The 19948-nt window shown below is 44.7% G+C and overlaps 1 protein-coding gene across 1 annotated transcript in view; it reads right to left on the bottom strand.

Annotated features, from left to right (window-relative positions):
- Positions 1 to 19948, bottom strand: part of LOC123999064 (serine/threonine-protein kinase WNK4-like) — an 88441-nt gene that overhangs the window by 47232 nt on the left and 21261 nt on the right. The window contains exons 2-4 of the mRNA XM_046304425.1: positions 9747 to 9919; positions 8810 to 9030; positions 7245 to 7402 (exon numbers count right to left, since the gene is read on the bottom strand). Of these exons, the coding sequence (XP_046160381.1) occupies positions 7245 to 7402; positions 8810 to 9030; positions 9747 to 9919 (552 nt within the window). The remainder of the gene's footprint in view (positions 1 to 7244; positions 7403 to 8809; positions 9031 to 9746; positions 9920 to 19948) is intronic.

Here is a 19948-nt window from a genome sequence, read left to right as displayed (position 1 = left end):
GAGAGAGACAGTGAGACAGAGAACGAGACAGAGAGAGAAACAGCGAGACAGACAGAGAGAGACAGTGAGACAGAGTGAGAAACAGCAAGACAGACAGAGAGAGATGGCGAGACAGAGAGTGAGACAGAGAGAGAGACAGCGAGACAGAGAGAGAGCGAGACAGACAGAAAGAAACAGGGAGACAGAGACGGCGAGACAGAGAGAGGCGGCGAGACAGAGAGAGAGAGACAGCGAGACAGAGAGCGAGACAGCGAGAGAGAGAGAGCGAGACAGCGAGACAGAATGAGACAGAGAGAGAAACAGTGAGACAGACACAGAGAGACAGCGAGACAGAGAACGAGACAGAGAGAGACGGCTAGACAGAGAGAGAGACGGCGAGACAGACAGAAAGAGATGGCGAGACAGAGAGCGAGACAGAGAGAGAGACGGCGAGACAGAGAGCGAGACAGAGAGAGAGAGACGGTGAGACAGAGAGCGAAACAAGAGAGAGAGACGGCGAGACAGAGAGAGAGAGACAGCGAGACAGAGAGAAAGAGACGGCGAGACAGAGAGAGAGAGACGGCGAGACAGAGAGAGAGAGACGGCGAGACAGAGAGAGAGAGACGGCGAGACAGAGAGTGAGACAGAGAGAGAGACAGAGAGAGAGACAGAGAGAGAGACAGAGACTGTGAGACAGAGAGCGAGACGGCGAGATAGAGAGAGAGACGGCGAGACAGAGAGAGAGAGACAGCGCGAGAGAGACAGACAGAGAGCGAGACAGAGAGAGAGACAGCGAGACAGACAGAGAGTGAGACAGAGAGAGAGAGAGAGAGAGAGAGACAGACAGACAGACAGACAGACAGACAGACAGACAGACAGACAGACAGACAGACAGACAGAGAGACAGAGAGAAAGACAGACAGAGAGCGAGACAGAGAGAGAGACAGAGAGAGAGAGACAGTGAGACAGACAGAGAGCGAGACAGAGAGAGAGAGACAGCGAGACAGAGAGAGCTCCTTCTATGTTTGTTTTTCACACTGTTATTAATTTTCTCTTTGAGAGGGGCCTTTGTATTTTGTATTTGTATTTATTAGGGATCCCCATTAGCTGTTGCCAAGGCAGCAGCTACTCTTCCTGAGGTCCAAGCACATTAATAAACATAATAAACGACTAACCGGTGCCCCTGCACATTGACTCTGTACCGGTAGCCCCTGTACATAGCCTCGCTATTGATATTTTACTGCTGCTCTTTCGTTATTATTATTTTAAAAACATATCTATTTTTTCCTTTACACTGTAGTATTTGGCGCATTTGACAAGTAAAATTGGATTTGATTTTATTTCAAACACAATCAGGATGAACCCCCCCTCCACCACAAACACACACACACACAGAAAGAAAGTGCGTCAGATCTCCTTATTGCCTCGTGTGTGTTCGGTTTGTGGGCAGAAACATGTGGAGGAGGAGGGACAGTGGTGGTGTGGTGGCGTCCATGGCTCTGCTAGCTAATTATAACCCAGCAGTGGAGTAGAGAGGTAGAGGAGGGGCTGTGGAGTTATAACATCTACACAACACTGGCTGGTTGGGAGGCAGAAAATAGTAGAGACGAGTGAGGGTCAAGCCCATGGGTGTTGGAGAGAGGGTCAGCCCAGGGGTGGTGGAGAGAGGGTCAGCCCAGGGGTGTTGGAGAGAGGGTCAGCCCAGGGGTGTTGGAGAGAGGGTCAGTCCAGGGGTGTTGGAGAGAGGGTCAGCCCAGGGGTGTTGGAGAGAGGGTCAGCCCAGGGGTGTTGGAGAGAGGGTCAGCCCAGGGGTGTTGGAAAGAGGGTCAGCCCAGGGGTGTTGGAGAGAGGGTCAGCCCAGGGGTGTTGGAGAGAGGGTCAGCCCAGGGGTGTTGGAGAGAGGGTCAGCCCAGGGGTGGTGGAGAGAGGGTCAGCCCAGGGGTGTTGGAGAGAGGGTCAGCCCAGGGGTGGTGGAGAGAGGCCCAGCCAGGGGTGTTGGAGAGAGGGTCAGCCCAGGGGTGGTAGAGAGAGGGCATGGCCAGGGGTGTCTGTTTCCTCACACCCTCACTAAAAAGGGCAACAGGCAATGTACCCCCATAGCAGCACATGAGGGTCGTACGTAGGGAATTGGCAATGTACGGATTAGTCTGACTCTCCCATTGACTTTAATTGGCCCTCAAGATGTCATTGTATGGAGTCAGATCATGTTCAATAAGGGGAAAGGGGGACACCTAATCAGTTGTACAACTGAATGCATTCAATTGAAATGTGTCTTCTGCATTTAAACCAACCTGTCTGAATCAAGGCATTGTAAGACCTTGTTCACCCCATAGTTGGACCCCATGTTGAAAACAATATGACTGCCACTCAGTGAAGACTGTGAGCTTATGTATGGGGCTTCAGGCAATGACTTTCAATCACACCTCCCAATACCGTGACGTAAACGTCACCTTACCACACAGATCTACTGAAATCACACAAGCCTCTTAGCTTTATCCTCTTAGCAATTTTTCCAGAAAGGTGAATGAATGGCTCAGTGGTGCTTGAGATCTACTCATTTGATTCAACAAGATTCATCACAGAGGTGACTCTCGCCATTTGTTACTCATTGGACAATTGATAGAGGAGGGAGGGTTAGAGGGCTGGTAGCCATGTCAACTACACACTCTGGTAAGCTGCCAGGAACTCCTGTTCCTTGAAGCCTTCATTAAACCCCGTTGACTTCTTGTTTAATGGTAATTTGTTGTGTGGAACAAAAGGTTCCTGGAATTCCTAGAATGCGATTTTCTCCTTACCATGTGAAATCACAAATGTGTTGAAGTTGTTGGTAGGATCAATGGAAATGTATAATATTCTGTATTCTGCACAGTGAATGAACATACACTATATTTGCAAATTAGTGGATTAGGCTGTTTCAGCCACACCCATTGCTGACAGGTACAGTGGGGCAAAAAAGTATTTAGTCAGCCACCAATTGTGCAAGTTCTCCCACTTAAAAAGATGAGAGAGGCCTGTAATTTTCATCATAGGTACACCTGCTTCCAACTTTGTGGCAACAGTTTGGACAATTCCCTCGTGCGCAAAGTGAGGTCCATACAGAAATGGTTTGTCAGTGTGGAAGAACTTGACTGGCCTGTACAGAGCCCTGACCTCAACCCCATCAAACACCTTTGGGATGAACGCCCACAGCAAGCCAGGCCTAATCGCCCAACATCAGTGCCCAACCTCACTAATGCTCTTGTGGCTGAATGGAAGCAAGCCCCCCCCCCCCCCCGCAGCAATGTTCCCACATCTAGTGGAAAGCCTGCCCAGAAGAGTGAGGATGTTATGGGGGCGAAAGGGGGACCAACTCCATATTAATACCCATAATTTTGGGATGAGAAGTTCGATGAGCAGGTGTCCACATACTTTTGGTCATGTAGTGTATCTATTATTGAGTAGATTAAGCACAGTCAAAACATGCCTCTTGTTCAAGATAACATAGGGGCAAATATTGTGTACATTAACCTTTAAAATTGGGATCCCGTCCAGAAAGGATTACTCTAACCTGTATGCCACTCCTTGAGTATACCTCTTTAAACCCCTTCCTTAGTACTGTTGTCCTAGGGAAGGACCTGTGTATCCAATTGGTACTGTACTGTATATAGCTGGCACCAGCTATCCTATCCCAGGAAGTCCCTAGGTGGCTTTACAGGTACAAGTCCTTAGCCAATTAGAGTACATTCTTATGAGGACCACCTTACAATCATAGATTTGACGACATTTAACAGGCCAGATACACAGCAGTAAACTGGTAGTACATACTTTTAAGAGGTGCAGCGGGCGTCCGCTAAAGCCTTGGTCACAAGGCTGTGTATGTCTCCTCACACACTCAGTCAGACCACAGCACAGAGACGGCTTTAAAGAGTTGGAGGAGAGATGCTGGGCCAGTTCACCGTATCAATGTGCTTTGTCAGCGGCGGCAACCCCTCCTCAGCTGACGCACTGGGTAAAGTTCTGCCTCTGTAAGAACTTAGAACTTCCAGACAAGACAGTGTTACTGTCCAAGTTAACTTGCTGTAGGTGTATTGGCTAAAGGATTTACTCTGTTGTTTTTGAAAGTTACTTGGGGGCATTGTCTTGGCTTTTGTGCACCCACACACTGGCGTCATTCCGCCGCCCACACACATGCTCATACTGATACATGTTCAGACACAAATACACACACACAGACACACACACACATTTCAACGAATGTGTCTGAGAATGCACAAACACACACAATACACACTTGCACACATGTAAAAACACACACACACAGGAATGAGGGAGGACAAAGCTTTTACACCTAATTGAAAAGGCAATGTATCTCACCTGAAGGAAAAACAAATCAGTCTTTCTGTGCAGACACCGTATAATATCTCATCTCACACATCACACAGCACAGGGGAAACTTAAGCCATATATAATATCCACTGTTTGTCCTGTTGGTGAAGGCTACTAAACATGACAGTGATATCATTCCACCAATAGACCACTTCGTTCCTCTTTCACCATCAGGTAAACAAAGATATACAGCTCTCCTATCATAGCATAAATATATAGCTCTGAGAAAGGGAACAAGATAATTTGATGACACAGACATTGTCATAAAATGATGTCAGACTGTGGCCAAGTGTAGGAGGAGAATGGTGGCCATTTGCTGTAGTCTCAGTAATAATCTGCTATTCATTTCCTTTATATGTCAAGCCCCACGGCTGAATTAGAACTGTGGTATGAATGAAGCATGGAGATCCTTATCTGCTGAGGTCAACACAAATAAGAAACAACAGTGTAAGTAAGTATGTAAGTCTGAATACAGAGGCTGGCTGGAGAACGACTGAATACAGAGGCTGGCTGGGGAGAATGTCTGAATACAGAGGCTGCCTGGGGAGAACGTCTGAATACAGAGGCTGCCTGGGGAGAACGTCTGAATACAGAGGCTGCCTGGGGAGAACGTCTGAATACAGAGGCTGCCTGGGGAGAACGTCTGAATACAGAGGCTGCCTGGGGAGAACGTCTGAATACAGAGGCTGCCTGGGGAGAACGTCTGAATACAGAGGCTGCCTGGGGAGAACGTCTGAATACAGAGGCTGCCTGGGGAGAACGTCTGAATACAGAGGCTGCCTGGGGAGAACGTCTGAATACAGAGGCTGCCTGGGGAGAACGTCTGAATACAGAGGCTGCCTGGGGAGAATGTCTGAATACAGAGGCTGGCTGGAGAACGTCTGAATACAGAGGCTGCCTGGGGAGAACATCTGAATACAGAGGCTGGCTGGAGAACGTCTGAATACAGAGGCTGGCTGGAGAACGTCTGAATACAGAGGCTGCCTGGAGAGAATGTCTGAATACAGAGGCTGCCTGGGGAGAACATCTGAATACAGAGACTGGCTGGAGAATGTCTGAATACAGAGGCTGGCTGGAGAACGTCTGAATACAGAGGCTGGCTGGAGAATGTCTGAATACAGAGGCTGGCTGGAGAATGTCTGAATACAGAGGCTGGCTGGAGAATGTCTGAATACAGAGGCTGGCTGGGGAGAACGTCTGAATACAGAGGCTGGCTGGGGAGAACGTCTGAATACAGAGGCTGGCTGGGGAGAACGTCTGAATACAGAGGCTGGCTGGGGAGAACGTCTGAATACAGAGGCTGGCTGGGGAGAACGTCTGACTACAGAGGCTAAATGGGGAGAACGTCTGAATACAGAGGCTAAATGTGGAGAACGTCTGAATAAAGAGGCTGGCTGGGGAGAACGTCTGAATACAGAGGCTAAATGGGGAGAACGTCTGAATACAGAGGCTGGCTGGGGAGAATGTCTGAATACAGAGGCTGCCTGGGGAGAACGTCTGAATAAAGAGGCTGGCTGGGGAGAACGTCTGAATACAGAGGCTAAATGGGGAGAACGTCTGAATACAGAGGCTAAATGGGGAGAACGTCTGAATACAGAGGCTGGCTGGGGAGAACGTCTGAATACAGAGGCTGACTCGGGAGAACATCTGAATACAGAGGCTGGCTGGAGAACGTCTGAATACAGAGGCTGGCTGGAGAACGTCTGAATACAGAGGCTGGCTGGAGAAGGTCTGAATACAGAGGCTGGCTGGAGAACGTCTGAATACAGAGGCTGGCTGGAGAACGTCTGAATACAGAGGCTGGCTGGAGAGAATGTCTGAATACAGAGGTTGGAGAACTGCTTTTGTGGTTCTGGCAGAAAACCCATAACGGAGTAAGAGCCTTGCTTCCTCAAAGCTATAACACTCCTTTGGACTCTAACACTAAATACTGCTCATGTTGTTCCAGGGCTGTAGCGAGCTCAGACAGACACACACACACAGCTAACACGTGGGTTCTTACTGCGTCAATCAAGTTGGAAGAGCTGCATGTAAATTAATCCACGACGTGCATGATCGTCCTTGGGGATTTCCGTTTGTTTGGCCAAATGACCGCAAAGAAATCCAGAATTGTGGAGTGGAGACAATCCAGCATTGTGGAGACGTTCCCATTCCTGCATGTGGACCTCGTTCACCGACAAGTCAAAGACTTAAAGCATCATTCCAATTCCAGTAATTAGCAATCAAGCCCGAGCCCTTCAGCTCTTCCAAATCTGGTCGTTACGGTGCAACAACTGATTATAGCAGTGAAAGAGAGGCGTCCATTTGGTAAATACCATTATAGCTCCACGGAGACCCTGTAATTGACTCTGCTGAGGAGAAATGTCCCAGCAGCATTGCATAGAATGAGAGATGTTAGATTAGCATTAGTGGTGTGATAAACACTCAGTAACAGAGATAACAGGGTTGGGTACAAAGGGAGGGTTTCTATTTTAGGAGACCGGATGGAAGTGAGAACGTAGGTAGCATTCACAATGAAGCGAGACCTGCAAAATGCTCAATTGAGAGTATGTAATTGCGAGTGTTTTTGTGTCACATTAGTGATGCAGAGCAAGCAACTTCAAAAGAAAGACTGAGAGGGGGGTGGATAGAGAAAGAGAGAACAGCAGTTAGTTGAAAGGAACAAGAGATGATGATGCTTGCACATGTTGTACGCCTTTTGAATGCCTCTTTCCTGCTTACCTCTTCCCAGAGGCAAGCAGCTCTACACTGAACAAGTGGTGCTGTCAAACTGCAAACTGCAACCAGAAAGATGGCCAAATGTATCTTCAGATCTGACCAACATCTAGCGAAACAACAGACAAACTGAACAACATGGACTGGACACACAGAAACCACCAGAGACAGAGAAATCCACTTACGCTGGTGACTTTACGGTAGATCTGGGCAGCGTTCTGGCACTCGGAGTAGGGGTACTCAGACGTGGTCATCTCAAGCATGCACATCCCAAAGGCATAGACGTCCACCGCCTCATCATACTTCTCCTCGTACATCTCTGGAGCCATGAACTCAGGAGTCCCTACAGAGAGGGGGGTGGGGGGTAGAGTGAGGTGAGGAGGGGATGTAATGGTTGTGGTTATGAGAATGGCGCAAACTCTGGCCTACTTCACTGACAACTGCAGTTACACTTCACAATAGAGTGGCTTTATTCATTCTCACTCTGACCACTTTGGAACAAGTAGCCAACTGTGTGCCTTGTAATGCAGTGCGGAAAATGTGTATTGGCAAGCAACTGTTCTGGTATTCATTTACAGTACAAGTGTATTCAAATGGAAAAAAATAATCAAGGCAGGAGGTAATCAAAAGATAAGATATTTATTGATACAACACCAAATCTTATTCTAGTGCGATAATGTAAAACAAATGTTAAACGTCTGTAGGTTTGAAGGTTTCCAAATGGGACTTAGATGACTCACACTATTAAAAAATTACTGAGACCCAAAACATTTTACTTGCCCTAGCGTCGGTGACTAACTGTGCTGCTGCAACAATTTAATATTTTTTGCCGAAGTTTACTGACACTGGCCATATTCAACGGGTGTTCCGCGTTCGTAAATCCATCAGTAGTTCTGCGCATTGGCACATCTCAAATGAGTGTTCTGAAACCTGAGTACATAGCCAGAGTGAATTCATGAACGCACCCTTTGATTCCTACCTTCTACACACACTCAGATGAGTGCTCTGAAACCTGAGTACATAGCCAGAGTGAATTTATGAACGCACCCTTTGATTCCTACCTTCTATAGAGGCATGTGTTTCTACATCTGCATTGCTTGCTGTTTGGGGTTTTAGGCTGGGTTTCTGTACAGCACTTTGTGACAACGGCTGATGTAAAAAGGGCTTTATAAATACATTTGATTGATTGATTGATTGATTGATAGCAGTGAGATAGATTAGAACATGTTGGGCAGCCGTGCTGACGTCACTCCAAAGACTAGCCGCCATGCACCATGACAGTATAAAAATAAACACCTCGCCAAATAAATACAGTGGCCAGCATAAAACATGGCATTGAAGGCTTTATTTACAGTTGTTCCAGTTTAAGGTCACAGCACACTAAAGGGACAGCAGTACACAGGTAGCAGTGGGACTGGGACTCTATTTGACACTGAGTGACTGCCACTGGAAGGTATGATTTATTCATTGAAATATTGAATAACCGTTTCACACAATACTGTATCTCTGTAATAACATTTTAAAAAGATGTTAAAGCAAATTGCAAAGAGTAAAGTGTTGTAGGTGACAAAACGTTTTAAGATTCTCTATGAGGTTTCAGCTATTACGTACGTATCACTTTAAAACCTTAGTAGTATCCTACATTGAGATATATTATATAGTCACATGGTCTAGAATAGAGCCCTGATGCACTCCATCATGCTGAGTGTCAGTTGAAGTGGCTGTGGCTGTGGGTAGTTGGGAGACTCACCAATGACACTCTTGGCGAACGAGGCACTCTTTAGTGTGGCCAGGCCCAGATCGCCGATCTTGACGGAGCCTGTGGGGCCGGTGATGAAGATGTTGTCACACTTGAGGTCCCTGTGGATGATGGGCGGGGTGCGGGTGTGGAGGAAGTGGAGCCCCTTCAGGATCTGGTGGCTCCAGCGCTGCAGCAGCTTCAGCTTCATCTCCTTGAACCTCTTCAGGTACCTGCAGGGTGAGGCTGATATGAGTACTGTACATGCAGCCTTTGCAGGACTCAAACCCAAAGCCCTGGTGTCCAACCAACTGAGCGATTGGAACCTCGGGGTACAACAGTGTAAGCAACAAGTGTTACTAAGTTACAGAGCACCACGGACCAGGGGTGCTCACACTGAATCTGAGAGCCTGAGGATGGGGTAGCATTTTCCATTCCATCTGTCTCTGGAAACAATTTTCTCCTGTCATGCTCAAATTGAGAGTGACACTTCATTTCGACAGATGTTAGCCACATGGTTAACACACCAATTCAGTAGATTCACTAACATGAACAGAAGAAAGCATAACTGCTTTGAGTCTTTTGCACACCCTTTTACAAGAAGATGACGTAAGAAAACGGCACATACTTTTCCCCATCTGCTATTTACTCAGGCAGGGGGGATGGACTTAAAGGGATAGTTTGGGATTTTGGCAATGAAGACCTTTATCTATTTTCCGAGAGTCAGATGAACTCATGGAAACCATTTTCATGAGTCCAGCATGAAGGAAGTTAAAGGTAGTTCGGTGAGCCAATGCTAACTAGCTTATCACAAAGACTGTAAGTCTTCGGGTACAGCTAGCATACTTTCAGTCTTGGTGCTAAGATGGTTAGCATTGGCATGTGAAACTACCTCTAACTTCCTTCAAACTGGACGTAGATACATACAAATTGTATCCCTTTAACTCACGTCTTGAGGGTGCCTGATGTCATGAGCTCGGTGACCAGAAGGATGCACTTGTGGCCCTTGCAGTTGTCCTTCCAGGAGTCGTAGAAGCGGACAATATTGGGGTGCTGCAGCCCCTTCAGCATCTCCACCTCCTCACTGAAACGCTGGCGCTCCACCTTCGTCAGCCTCCGCGTCTGGAGAAGGAAGAGGAGAATACATTATTATAGTGGTGAGACTATACACATAGTAGGTTATACAGGTAAAATAGAGTAGACACAAATATATCAATAAGAGAGGGAAGAGGGGAATACATTGTTATATACAGAAGTATTGAAATTAGAGGTTAAATGGACGAGACACAAACATAGAGTATATAATACACAATGTACAGGCCAATGCTAAGTCATCTATTATGCAACGCTGCAAATGTATCTAGGCCCCTCAATGTAATTATAGGGGGCTGGGTTTCATTGCATAAGGTTACACAATCATGTGAGTTTACTGCATAATATTTGCAGATTAACAGATATAGCTTTCAATATATATACAAAAATCTAGATGTGAAAGGTTGACGGTATTGATACAGTAGCCAGTACTCTAACTATCAGCCTGTGGTGGGAGGAGACGTAAAAGACCAGTGCCAGAGACCAAAGAGGAAGAGCTGTGCCAAGCCAGAAACCTGCCAACCCCAGCCCTCTCATGAGGCACGCATTACTCTACCAGGGGCTTGGAAACACTGACGCGTAACAGTTCTCTAATGGCACCAAGTCTAGCTTCAATGTTGTTGGAGGGGGTTAGAGCAGAGTTCTCAGAAATCAATGCATCAATTATAGAGAAAAGCAAAGTGATTGTTTCAGAGAGGTTTAGCAGCATGTGTTTGTTTGTGTTTCCAAAATGCTGGATGTTTTTTTTTTACACACGACAACATTTCAGTACAAAGCGACAGACGCCTCTCTCTCTCACTCTCTCTCCCAGGAGACAAGTGCTGTAGGAGACCAACTGTCCACACTCACTCTAAAGATTACACAACAATAAGGCAGGGATATCAGGCCAGTAGTTCTCACTGCACTCTGCTGTCCCACTCAGAACACAGGCTGTCCTACTGCATGCCTGCTCTATCCACAAACACCAAGCTGTCATTCTCTGTCAAGTGTCCTGATCCAGGAGCCAAGCTCACAACAACAAGGAGCACTATTGGTAGAATTTGGTACCTGGGCATCGTGACACTAACGCACAGTGACAGTGCAAAGTGGGTGCCAAAGTCAACCTGAATGAAGGCTGTCCTGTTTACAGCACACACTAGGGCCATTTTACTATGTTCACAGAGAGCCAGGATGATGCGGGATGTCCAACGACGACACCTAGCTTATCTAAGAGTGGCAGTGGGAGAAGGTCATGACTGGCTGGTGGGGGGATGGAGGTGTGATGGGGGTAGAGAGCAGGGGGTTGATTTCTTTCTTCACTGGACAACCTATTTTGGGGTTTGCCGCTTCCAGGAATGAGCCCCACATAAACAAAAACAGCGGTGTGAGGCTCCTCGCTTCATCTCACTCTCCCCATCTCTCTAGATCTCTTTCAACCCACCAGGAACGGATTTGGTGATCAAACACCAGCCAGTGAAATCATTTAGTAGGGAGCTGTCAGAAGCAGTGAACTTACCACCTCTAACTCTCTGCCACCAATTCTAGTAAAAGACAGGTACTTTGATTTGCTGCAACTTTGATCTGGCTCCATTGGCAAATTTCATGAAGATGATGTGTAAGAGTGTGTGTGTCTAACTTTCTCACTGATCATTAGTCACGATTCATTCAGGATTATCAGTAATCATGGTAGCATCCACATTAACGTAGATGTGTTAGAAGCATATTCTAATTTATAATAAAAGTGACTCCAATATTTTATACCTTTATTTAACTAGGCAAGTCAGTTAAGAACAAATTCTTATTTTCAATGACAGCCTAGGAACAGTGGGTTAACTGCCTGTTCAGTGGCAGAACGACAGACTTGTACCTTGTCAGCTCAGGGGTTTGAACTTGCAACCCTCCAGTTACTAGTCCAACACTCTAACCACTAGGCTACCCTGCCTCCCCCACAATACATTATTTACCATTCATTTTTATTGGGCAAAAAAATAATCTAAAACAGCCAAAACTAACTGCAAATTCATCCAAGTTTGTATAATCACAAGCTTGATGTATTCATTGTTTGTTAGGAATAAGGGAACAAACATTTGACTACTTCATTTAGAATAATCTTTAGGGGTGTCAATAGTTTTGGCCCCTAGCTTTGAGAAAATAAACAATTACTTGTTCAACAAAATGTATTTATCTGAGTAATTGTATTCGTATAAAATAATATAATTATTGCGGATCTTTATCAAGGGTGTCAATCATTTCAGGCCCCACTATATATACAGACAGGATGGCTCACTTCTTAGGAGAAATTGTACAGATCCTCTTTTGTCAGTTGTTTTCCATGGAGTTGGCTGCCAACACTGTAATGTAAAAATGTTGGGTTGCTGTCTAAGAAAAAATGAATGGCTGTATTCATCAGAAAATGCTTTTTCTGTAGGTGTCAAATCACTGTTCGGCTCCAAATAGAGGCATGTAGAGTATACTGTATCTTGTGGGATGCTTATCTGCCTATAGAAAGAGGTGCACTCCGCGCCTGTTCCTGGACCTGCTAGTTTGAGTATGAATTATCTAACAGGAAACTGAGCTTTTTTTTTTTTTTTTTTTTAAGTGAATGGAAGCGAGGGGAACTCACTGGCTCCATAACTCAAATAAAATACTGCTCACATTTGATTAGGCCTTTCAAAGTTGTGGTTTAATATACCCGTGTCCTGCTGTGCCAAACTAAACCAGGACAAAGTCAAGCTTTTAGGAGGGAAAGATCTTTAAGAACGAGAACAGTGCCCAGGAGCTATGAGTGAATGCCAGAATTCAGCCCAAAATAGGTGATGTTTTTTGTCAATGCCTAAAGAGTGGTTATAGGGTCTATGTCTGAATCATTAGCAGGAGATCAGTCCAAGTGGCTGTGGTTTTGGAGAATTCTCAGTAGTTTGTTCTTGATGACGGTGCTGTTGAAAACATTCCGGCAGAAAGATACCAAGAGCACACAGGGTTTTGTCTGCATAGAAAACTCTTGGCGGGCCGCCTATGTCCAAACAGTCATTTTCGGTATTGAAAAAGGTTTTTAGTGTAAACTTAAATGACTAAAACCAGATAAAAACTATGCAGAAAATATAATGGACCTTTACATTTTTTAACAAGGTCATCTTTAACAACTTACAATCACCAAAATAAAAGCTAGACAATCAGGGAGAATAAAAACTTCCCCATGCATTCAGGAGTATTTTTGTCATGACATGGGACCTCCATTGATTTTGTTATAATATTTTAGTCACTCCGAAAGCATAAGCCATGGCAAAAAAAATGTATTTCACCTTTATTTAACCAGGTAGACTTGTTGAGAACAAGTTCTCATTTACAACTGCAACCTGGCCAAGATAAAGCAAAGTGACACAAACAACAACGAGTTATTTTACCTTTATTTAACTAGGCAAGTCAGTTAAGAACAAATTCTTAGTTTCAATGAGGAGGAACTGCCTGTTCAGGGGCAGAAACCCAGATTTGTACCTTGTCAGCTTGGGGATTTGAACATGCAACCTTCCGGTTAGTAGTCCAACGCTCTAACCACTAGGCTCAGGGAGAAAAAAAGTCTATATGCAGTATGTACAAATGAGGTAAGATAAGGGAGGTAAGGCAAAAAATAGGCCATAGTGGCAAAATAATTACAATTTAGCAATTAAACACTGGAGTGATAGATGTGCAGAAGATGAATGTGCAAGTAGAGATACTGGGGTGCAAAGGAGCAAAACAATAAATAACAGTTCTACAAAATGTGTAGAACTGCAGAAAATTAGCTTTAAAACTGCAACATTTTATCTCCGCCACATTTACATTTTACATTTAAGTCATTTAGCAGACGCTCTTATCCAGAGCGACTTACAAATTGGTGCATTCACCTTATGACATCCAGTAGAACAGTCACTTTACAATAGTGCATCTACATCTTAAAGGGGGGGGGGTGAGAAGGATTACTTATCCTATCCTAAGTATTCCTTAAAGAGGTGGGTTTTCAGGTGTTTCCGGAAAAAATGTGTCGCTATGGCCAACAGGAGTGCCTCGAAAATTTTCAGTTGATGACCGCAACATTGGCCATAACCACGCACTCACCACACCCACCACCTAAGCCCCAGTTTGATCCAGAAAAACCCTGGCAAGGCAGCAGAAAAGAATGGCCCTTTAACTATTAATGCCTTTTTTCCTGAGGTAGAGACTGCAGCAGAAAAGTAATACCAGAAACACAAATGCAGCACCATGGAGCCTGTGCATGTTTGTGTGTAATGTATGTGAGAGAGAATGATGGAGTGGATGTTTTAACCTTTATCAGGAACAACCTGTTTTTCTCGAGGACACACTGATTTTAAGTTGAGGGAGTTGACAACCAATGCCCCTTTTCTTCAACCATGCAACCTGACCTCAGGGAAATTTGTAAGATTTGGTACGGAAATCTGTCCTCCCATTTAGTATGATACTTTATGTTAGGTTAGGTTACATTATGAATGGAATAGCGGTCGTACAATATCATACGTCATACCCAGTTGTACAATAGCATACAAATTGGATGATGTAACTTATTATACATCTCTGATGGTCTTGTATTATACATATTTCTCTGAGACCAGGTTGCATGTTGCATCGGAATAACAAAGGAGAAATATAGGGAGAATTTATGTTGGTGGTTTGGAGAACTAAAGACAAAGGTTAGGAGAATTTACAGAAAAGGTTTATTGGGTTAAGGTTAGAAAAGGGTTAGGGGAAGAGTTAGCTAAATGCTACAGTTGTCTCCGACACGACTCGAACACGCAACCTTTGGATTGCTAGATGGTTGAAGGTATACGTCCACCCATCCTCCCTGACCAACCTCTCTCCTATCGTTTCTGTCTTATAAGTAACCTTATGTATTTGGTAACCATACCAAACGTAACATATCATACTTATTGGAGGTACAAAGATGTATCTAAAATACCACATTTCTGTTCAGCGAGTCCAGTCGGAACCATCAGGTTCTTTTAAGAACTCCAGCAGTTACAGATGCATACAGTTCAGACCACCCTAGTACTCTCCATGCTAGGGTGGTCAAAATGAACCTCTGGGCCGAATGTCCTCAAATCACATGAGGCGTCAGCCTCCAAAAACTAACCCAGAGAGGGGAGGGACCTGGCCCTCTTATCTCGGACGCTGGAGGGGGATATTACTAGTCCCAGAGGATCTCGGCATGCGCCGCAAAGCCAGGAGGTATTTGGCCGGCGAACGCCATCTCACCCTTACATATTTGGCCGGCGAACGCCATCTCACCCTTACATAAGCACTGTTTTGTGGTTTGCAGGGCCTGGCAACCCACAACCAGCTGGGAGGGGAGAGAGTGTGGTGGGAGTGGGAAGGGTGGGTGCCAAAGATCCTGATAAGTAACACTTTAGAATAAGGCACATTGTATGTAGCTTATTAGCAGCTAATTAGCTATGAAGCCATCATGGAAATGAATGTGTTCGCAGGTTATTAGGCAATTCATCATACATAGTCTACTAACTAGAGGTTAGGGGCTGGTAGAGATTAGAGACCCGTGAGCTAATAGTATTAAACTATTTAACTACCGGTAAATTACAAATCTTAATTCCCATGAAAACAAACCAGGCAAATCCACCTGCAGAGATTTGCTGAGAAACCTGCTGAACTACTGTAGTGATTTGCACGTGATTGCAGTTCAAACTGACAGACATTCACTATTGACAGTGAAAGGCCATGAAACGGACATACGATTACTATCATGCCAAGTGTTTGGGCCTTTTTGTATTTGTGCGGAGTGCCTCAGGGTACTTCTTTAACCTACAGCCACTTTTCTCCTTCCTGAATCTCAAGAGCCAACCAGAGACAAGGTATATCGATTGCGCAACCAAGGCTGGTAAAACATCGAATCATTGCTATTCTAACTTCCGCGACGCATATAAGGCCCTCCCCTGCCCTCCTTTCGGAAAAGCTGACCACGACTCCATTTTATTGCTCCCTGCCTACAGACAGCTCCCACGCTCAGGTCTGTTCAACACTGCTCCGACCAATCTGATTCCACACTTCAAGACTGCTTCGATCACACAGACTGGGATATGTTACAAATGTTTTAAATTTTACCTCTATTTAACTAGACAAGTCAGTTAAGAACAAATTCTTATTTTCAATGACAGCCTAGGAACAGTGGGTTAACAGCCTGTTCAGGGGCAGAACAACAGATTTGTACCTTGTCAGCTCAGGGGTTTGAACTTGCAACCTTTCAGTTACAATTCCAATGCTCTAACCACTAGGCTACCCTGCCGCATTGCATCCAACAACAACATTGACGAATACACTGATTCGGTGAGCGAGTTCATTAGAAAGTGCATTGATGATGTCTTTCCCATAGCAACGATTAAAACATTCCTAAACCAGAAACCATGGATTGATGGCAGCATTCACGTGAAACTGAAAGCGCGAACCACTGCTTTTAAATCAGGGAAAGGTGACCGGAAACATGACCGAATACAAAGTGTAGCTATTCCCTCCGCAAGGCAGGAGGGATTTTCCATAGAAAATCAAGCTGTGCGAGGGTGTGTCAGGGACGGGCAACTCCAAAGCCCTGGCCAGAGCTGTGGAGAATGTCTCAAAAAACCGGCCCCTGTCTCGTAAAGCCTCCGGGTTCTCTGGAAAAGCCTGGTGCATCTTTACCCCACAGATGTTCCCCATCAAGGTCTTTAACTAGTGCCTTTGGAGGTACGGAAGCAGAGCCTGTCAAGGCTACAGGATTACTATGTCCACCAGGAGAAGAAAGGAATAACAGAGAAACAAGAATGTGTCTGTTAAACACTAAAATACAGGGTGATAAGATTAGCTTTGAACTACCAGATCCAGGAGTTATTGAACACTGATACTGTAAATATTGTAGGGCTTTACTTTGATAGGTAGTTTGTAGCAGATAGAATTTCAGATAATTTCACACCTGCTACTTTGAATCAAAGTTTAACTAAACTAGAAATAGGTTAACATCTAATAGTAAATGTGTAATGATAAGTCTGAGATTAAGAACTATTGATCTGCAGAGTTTGATCCTAGATAAGCCATTTAGCGTCAGAACTAAAGGGTGTATGATTTGAATGGGATCATGCTGGTGTAAAGGATGTCACGCTGCCTGCTTAGCAAGGTCCACTTCCTCCTGTTCGGCTCACACCACTTCCTCCTGTTCGGCTCACACCACTTCCTCCTGTTCGGCTCACACCACTTCCTCCTGTTCGGCTTTCACTCTGACCTCAGGTAATCCCAAATGGATGGAGCCAGAGGCCACTTCCAATTACGATTATGCATCATCAAACATAACACTGTCACTGCAAGAAGGATGTTGAAAATGAAGGCACAAAAATAAGTTTAAAATGACCAGATTCCCCATCTGCAGATTTTTTTTAAAGGAGATCAATTTGTGTTAAATGTTAAGTCAACCTCTAGTCACAGGAGAATGGGGCACCTGCAGTCTGATTGCCTAACTACAAACTTTAAAGAGCGATTTCTGTTTTCTTTTGGAGGGACTCTCTGTTTCTGAAGCTACACTGAGAAACACAAAAGACATGTGGGACAGTGGACGCTTAGGACCATCCTCCTCAGTGAATTTAGTGAAACATTAAGTGAAACATTTATCCTTTTTAGATAAAACTATACTAAATATATTCACAAGTCACCAAATAATGTATTAAAACACCATTTTGCAATGAAGGTCTACAGTAGCCTCAACATCACTCTGTATGGTAGCACCATGGTGTAGCCGGAGGACAGATAGCTTCTGTCCTCTTCTGGGTACACTGACTTCAATACAAAACCTAGGAGGCTCATGGTTCTCACCCCCTTCCATAGACTAATTATGATAACTTCCGGAGTATGCCCTCCAACCTATGAGAGCTCTTGCAGCATGAACTGACATGTTGTCCACCCAATCAAAGTATCAGAGAATTAATCTAGTACTGAAATCATAAGCTACAGATAGCTAGCACTGCGGTGCATAAAATGTGGTGAGTAGTTGAACACATTTTTTAACAAATGTATTTAAAAATTAAGGAGAAGCAAGAGAGAGAGATAGCTATATTGTGTTGTATTTGATTTCTTCCACTTTCACTTAGTTAGTGAATGCAGCTAGCTAGTTTAGCCTACTCAAACACTCGGCTCAAACATAGAGGGATGTTATGTTAGTTAGCTTACTATGGCTATCCAATACTGGAACTCTTCCAAGTCAAGGTAAGCTTTTGATTTGATTAATTTATTGCCACTGGGCCCTTCGGGGTAATTGCTAAACTTCTGGCTGATTGTAGCGGGTTTACTAACATGTTAGTTCTAGTAGCTATGTTGACTAGCTATGACATTAGCTAATATGGTGACAATGATGTAGGCTGTGTGTAGCAGTTAATGGTTATGATATGAAGGTTTGGCTTGGAAAGGTTTTTTCGCCTGGTCACAGACAACTAATGAGTTGTGTACTGAAGTTCACAAACAAAGGGAAAAGGTGAGAGGAGGAGAGGGCGTAGATGCGAGAAGGAATTTTACAACGAGCAAAATGATCATGCTGTTTTTATGTGGCTGCTATGAAAGTGAACTGTGGTTGCGTGTGATCACGGGTGTATTCATCCCGCCGATTCTATCCAAAAACGTTTCTTAAAAACGTAAGCAACTGGAACAAAACGGGGATAAACATACTTGAATTCATCCAAAAGAAAGTCTCTTTTGCAACTGTTGGACTAATGACACCCTAGATCAGCTTGATGCAGACGAGTGTGAAAGGTGGTATTGAACGTGTCACTGTCTGTCACCTTGATTACTCAAATTCTTCTCTCGACCTGTGCACCTACATTGGAAACTTGGGAAAATACATTTAGCACCTGGTATCCTAATTCAGGGTGAAAGAGATACACTCATAGTCAAGTTCCACTCCACCACACAGTAACAGACTGACTACACCGCTCGCGTCACGTGAGCGAGCGTTGCAAAATACATTTAGGAATCTATATTATTCAATTATTGCACCAACAAGTGTCTGCGTTGCCAAGGGCTAAAATAGCGATTCGGTTGACCGTTTTATGTGTGGATTAATTGTCGGAGTAGAGGACCTTGTGCATTTCAGGTAAAATAGCAACTCAATGTTTATATATCCCAGGACAAATTAGTTAGCAACAGCAAGCTATCTAAATAGGACAAATTAGCTAGCAAGTGCAGGCTAGCTAGCTAAATTGCCATAAATGTTAAATGCTTTTCGACCTGTCCACAAATGAATGTAATTGGTTCAGAGTTTGTTTTGATATTTTGACCTGCGTGTCGTGATCGTGTTTGGTCCCGGGGGGACTGTCACGACTTCCGCTGAAGTCGGTCCCTCTCCTTGTTCGGGCGGCCTTCGGTGGTCGACGTCACCGGCTTTCTATTTTGAGTAAAGTTGCTTGTGTTACTCATCTCTGCTCTCCTGCGCCAGCTACACCCAGATCCTTACAGGGACAAAATACATTTATCCACGATTGCGCACGACGGTGCACGCGTGCAGCCAGTTTGTGTTCGTTGTAACACTCCCAATCCTGGGCAGTTTGTATATGCACTGCAGACCCTAAAAATAAGAGCCGTAGCTTGATAAAGCAGCTTGGCTAAGCTGATAACACTCACAGCTAATATAAAAAAGCCCTTAGCTCCTAAGATTTGGATTCACTAGGAGTTATTTCTTGGCAACTGTCACTTTAGACTTCCTTCCGCTACCATAAATCAAACAGAAATACCCTCAGATGGATATTTGCATCCAAACAAATCCACAAGTGCTACAGGAACAACACCTGCAGTGGTAACAGTGCAGTCTATCCGTCCTGTCCTGTCAATGAGTAATGGAGCATGATGATCTGAAACAGAGGATGTATATGAGGTGTCAGCAGAGCCGGCTCCAGGCATTAGCAACATAAGCGGTCGCTTTGGGCTTCAAGCCACTAGGGGGCCCCCAACATACACATACATCATAAAACATTTCTTAGGATCTCAGTTGGGGTCTCAACTTATTGTTGAGAGTTAGAATACCAGAATATACAAGGCATAAGTTCGATATTTGGTTGTGGATCAGCT

The sequence above is a fragment of the Oncorhynchus gorbuscha genome, linkage group LG16 (genome assembly GCF_021184085.1).
Source record: "Oncorhynchus gorbuscha isolate QuinsamMale2020 ecotype Even-year linkage group LG16, OgorEven_v1.0, whole genome shotgun sequence".
Lineage (NCBI taxonomy): Eukaryota > Metazoa > Chordata > Actinopteri > Salmoniformes > Salmonidae > Oncorhynchus > Oncorhynchus gorbuscha.
This window is presented reverse-complemented; position numbering and strand designations above follow the sequence as displayed.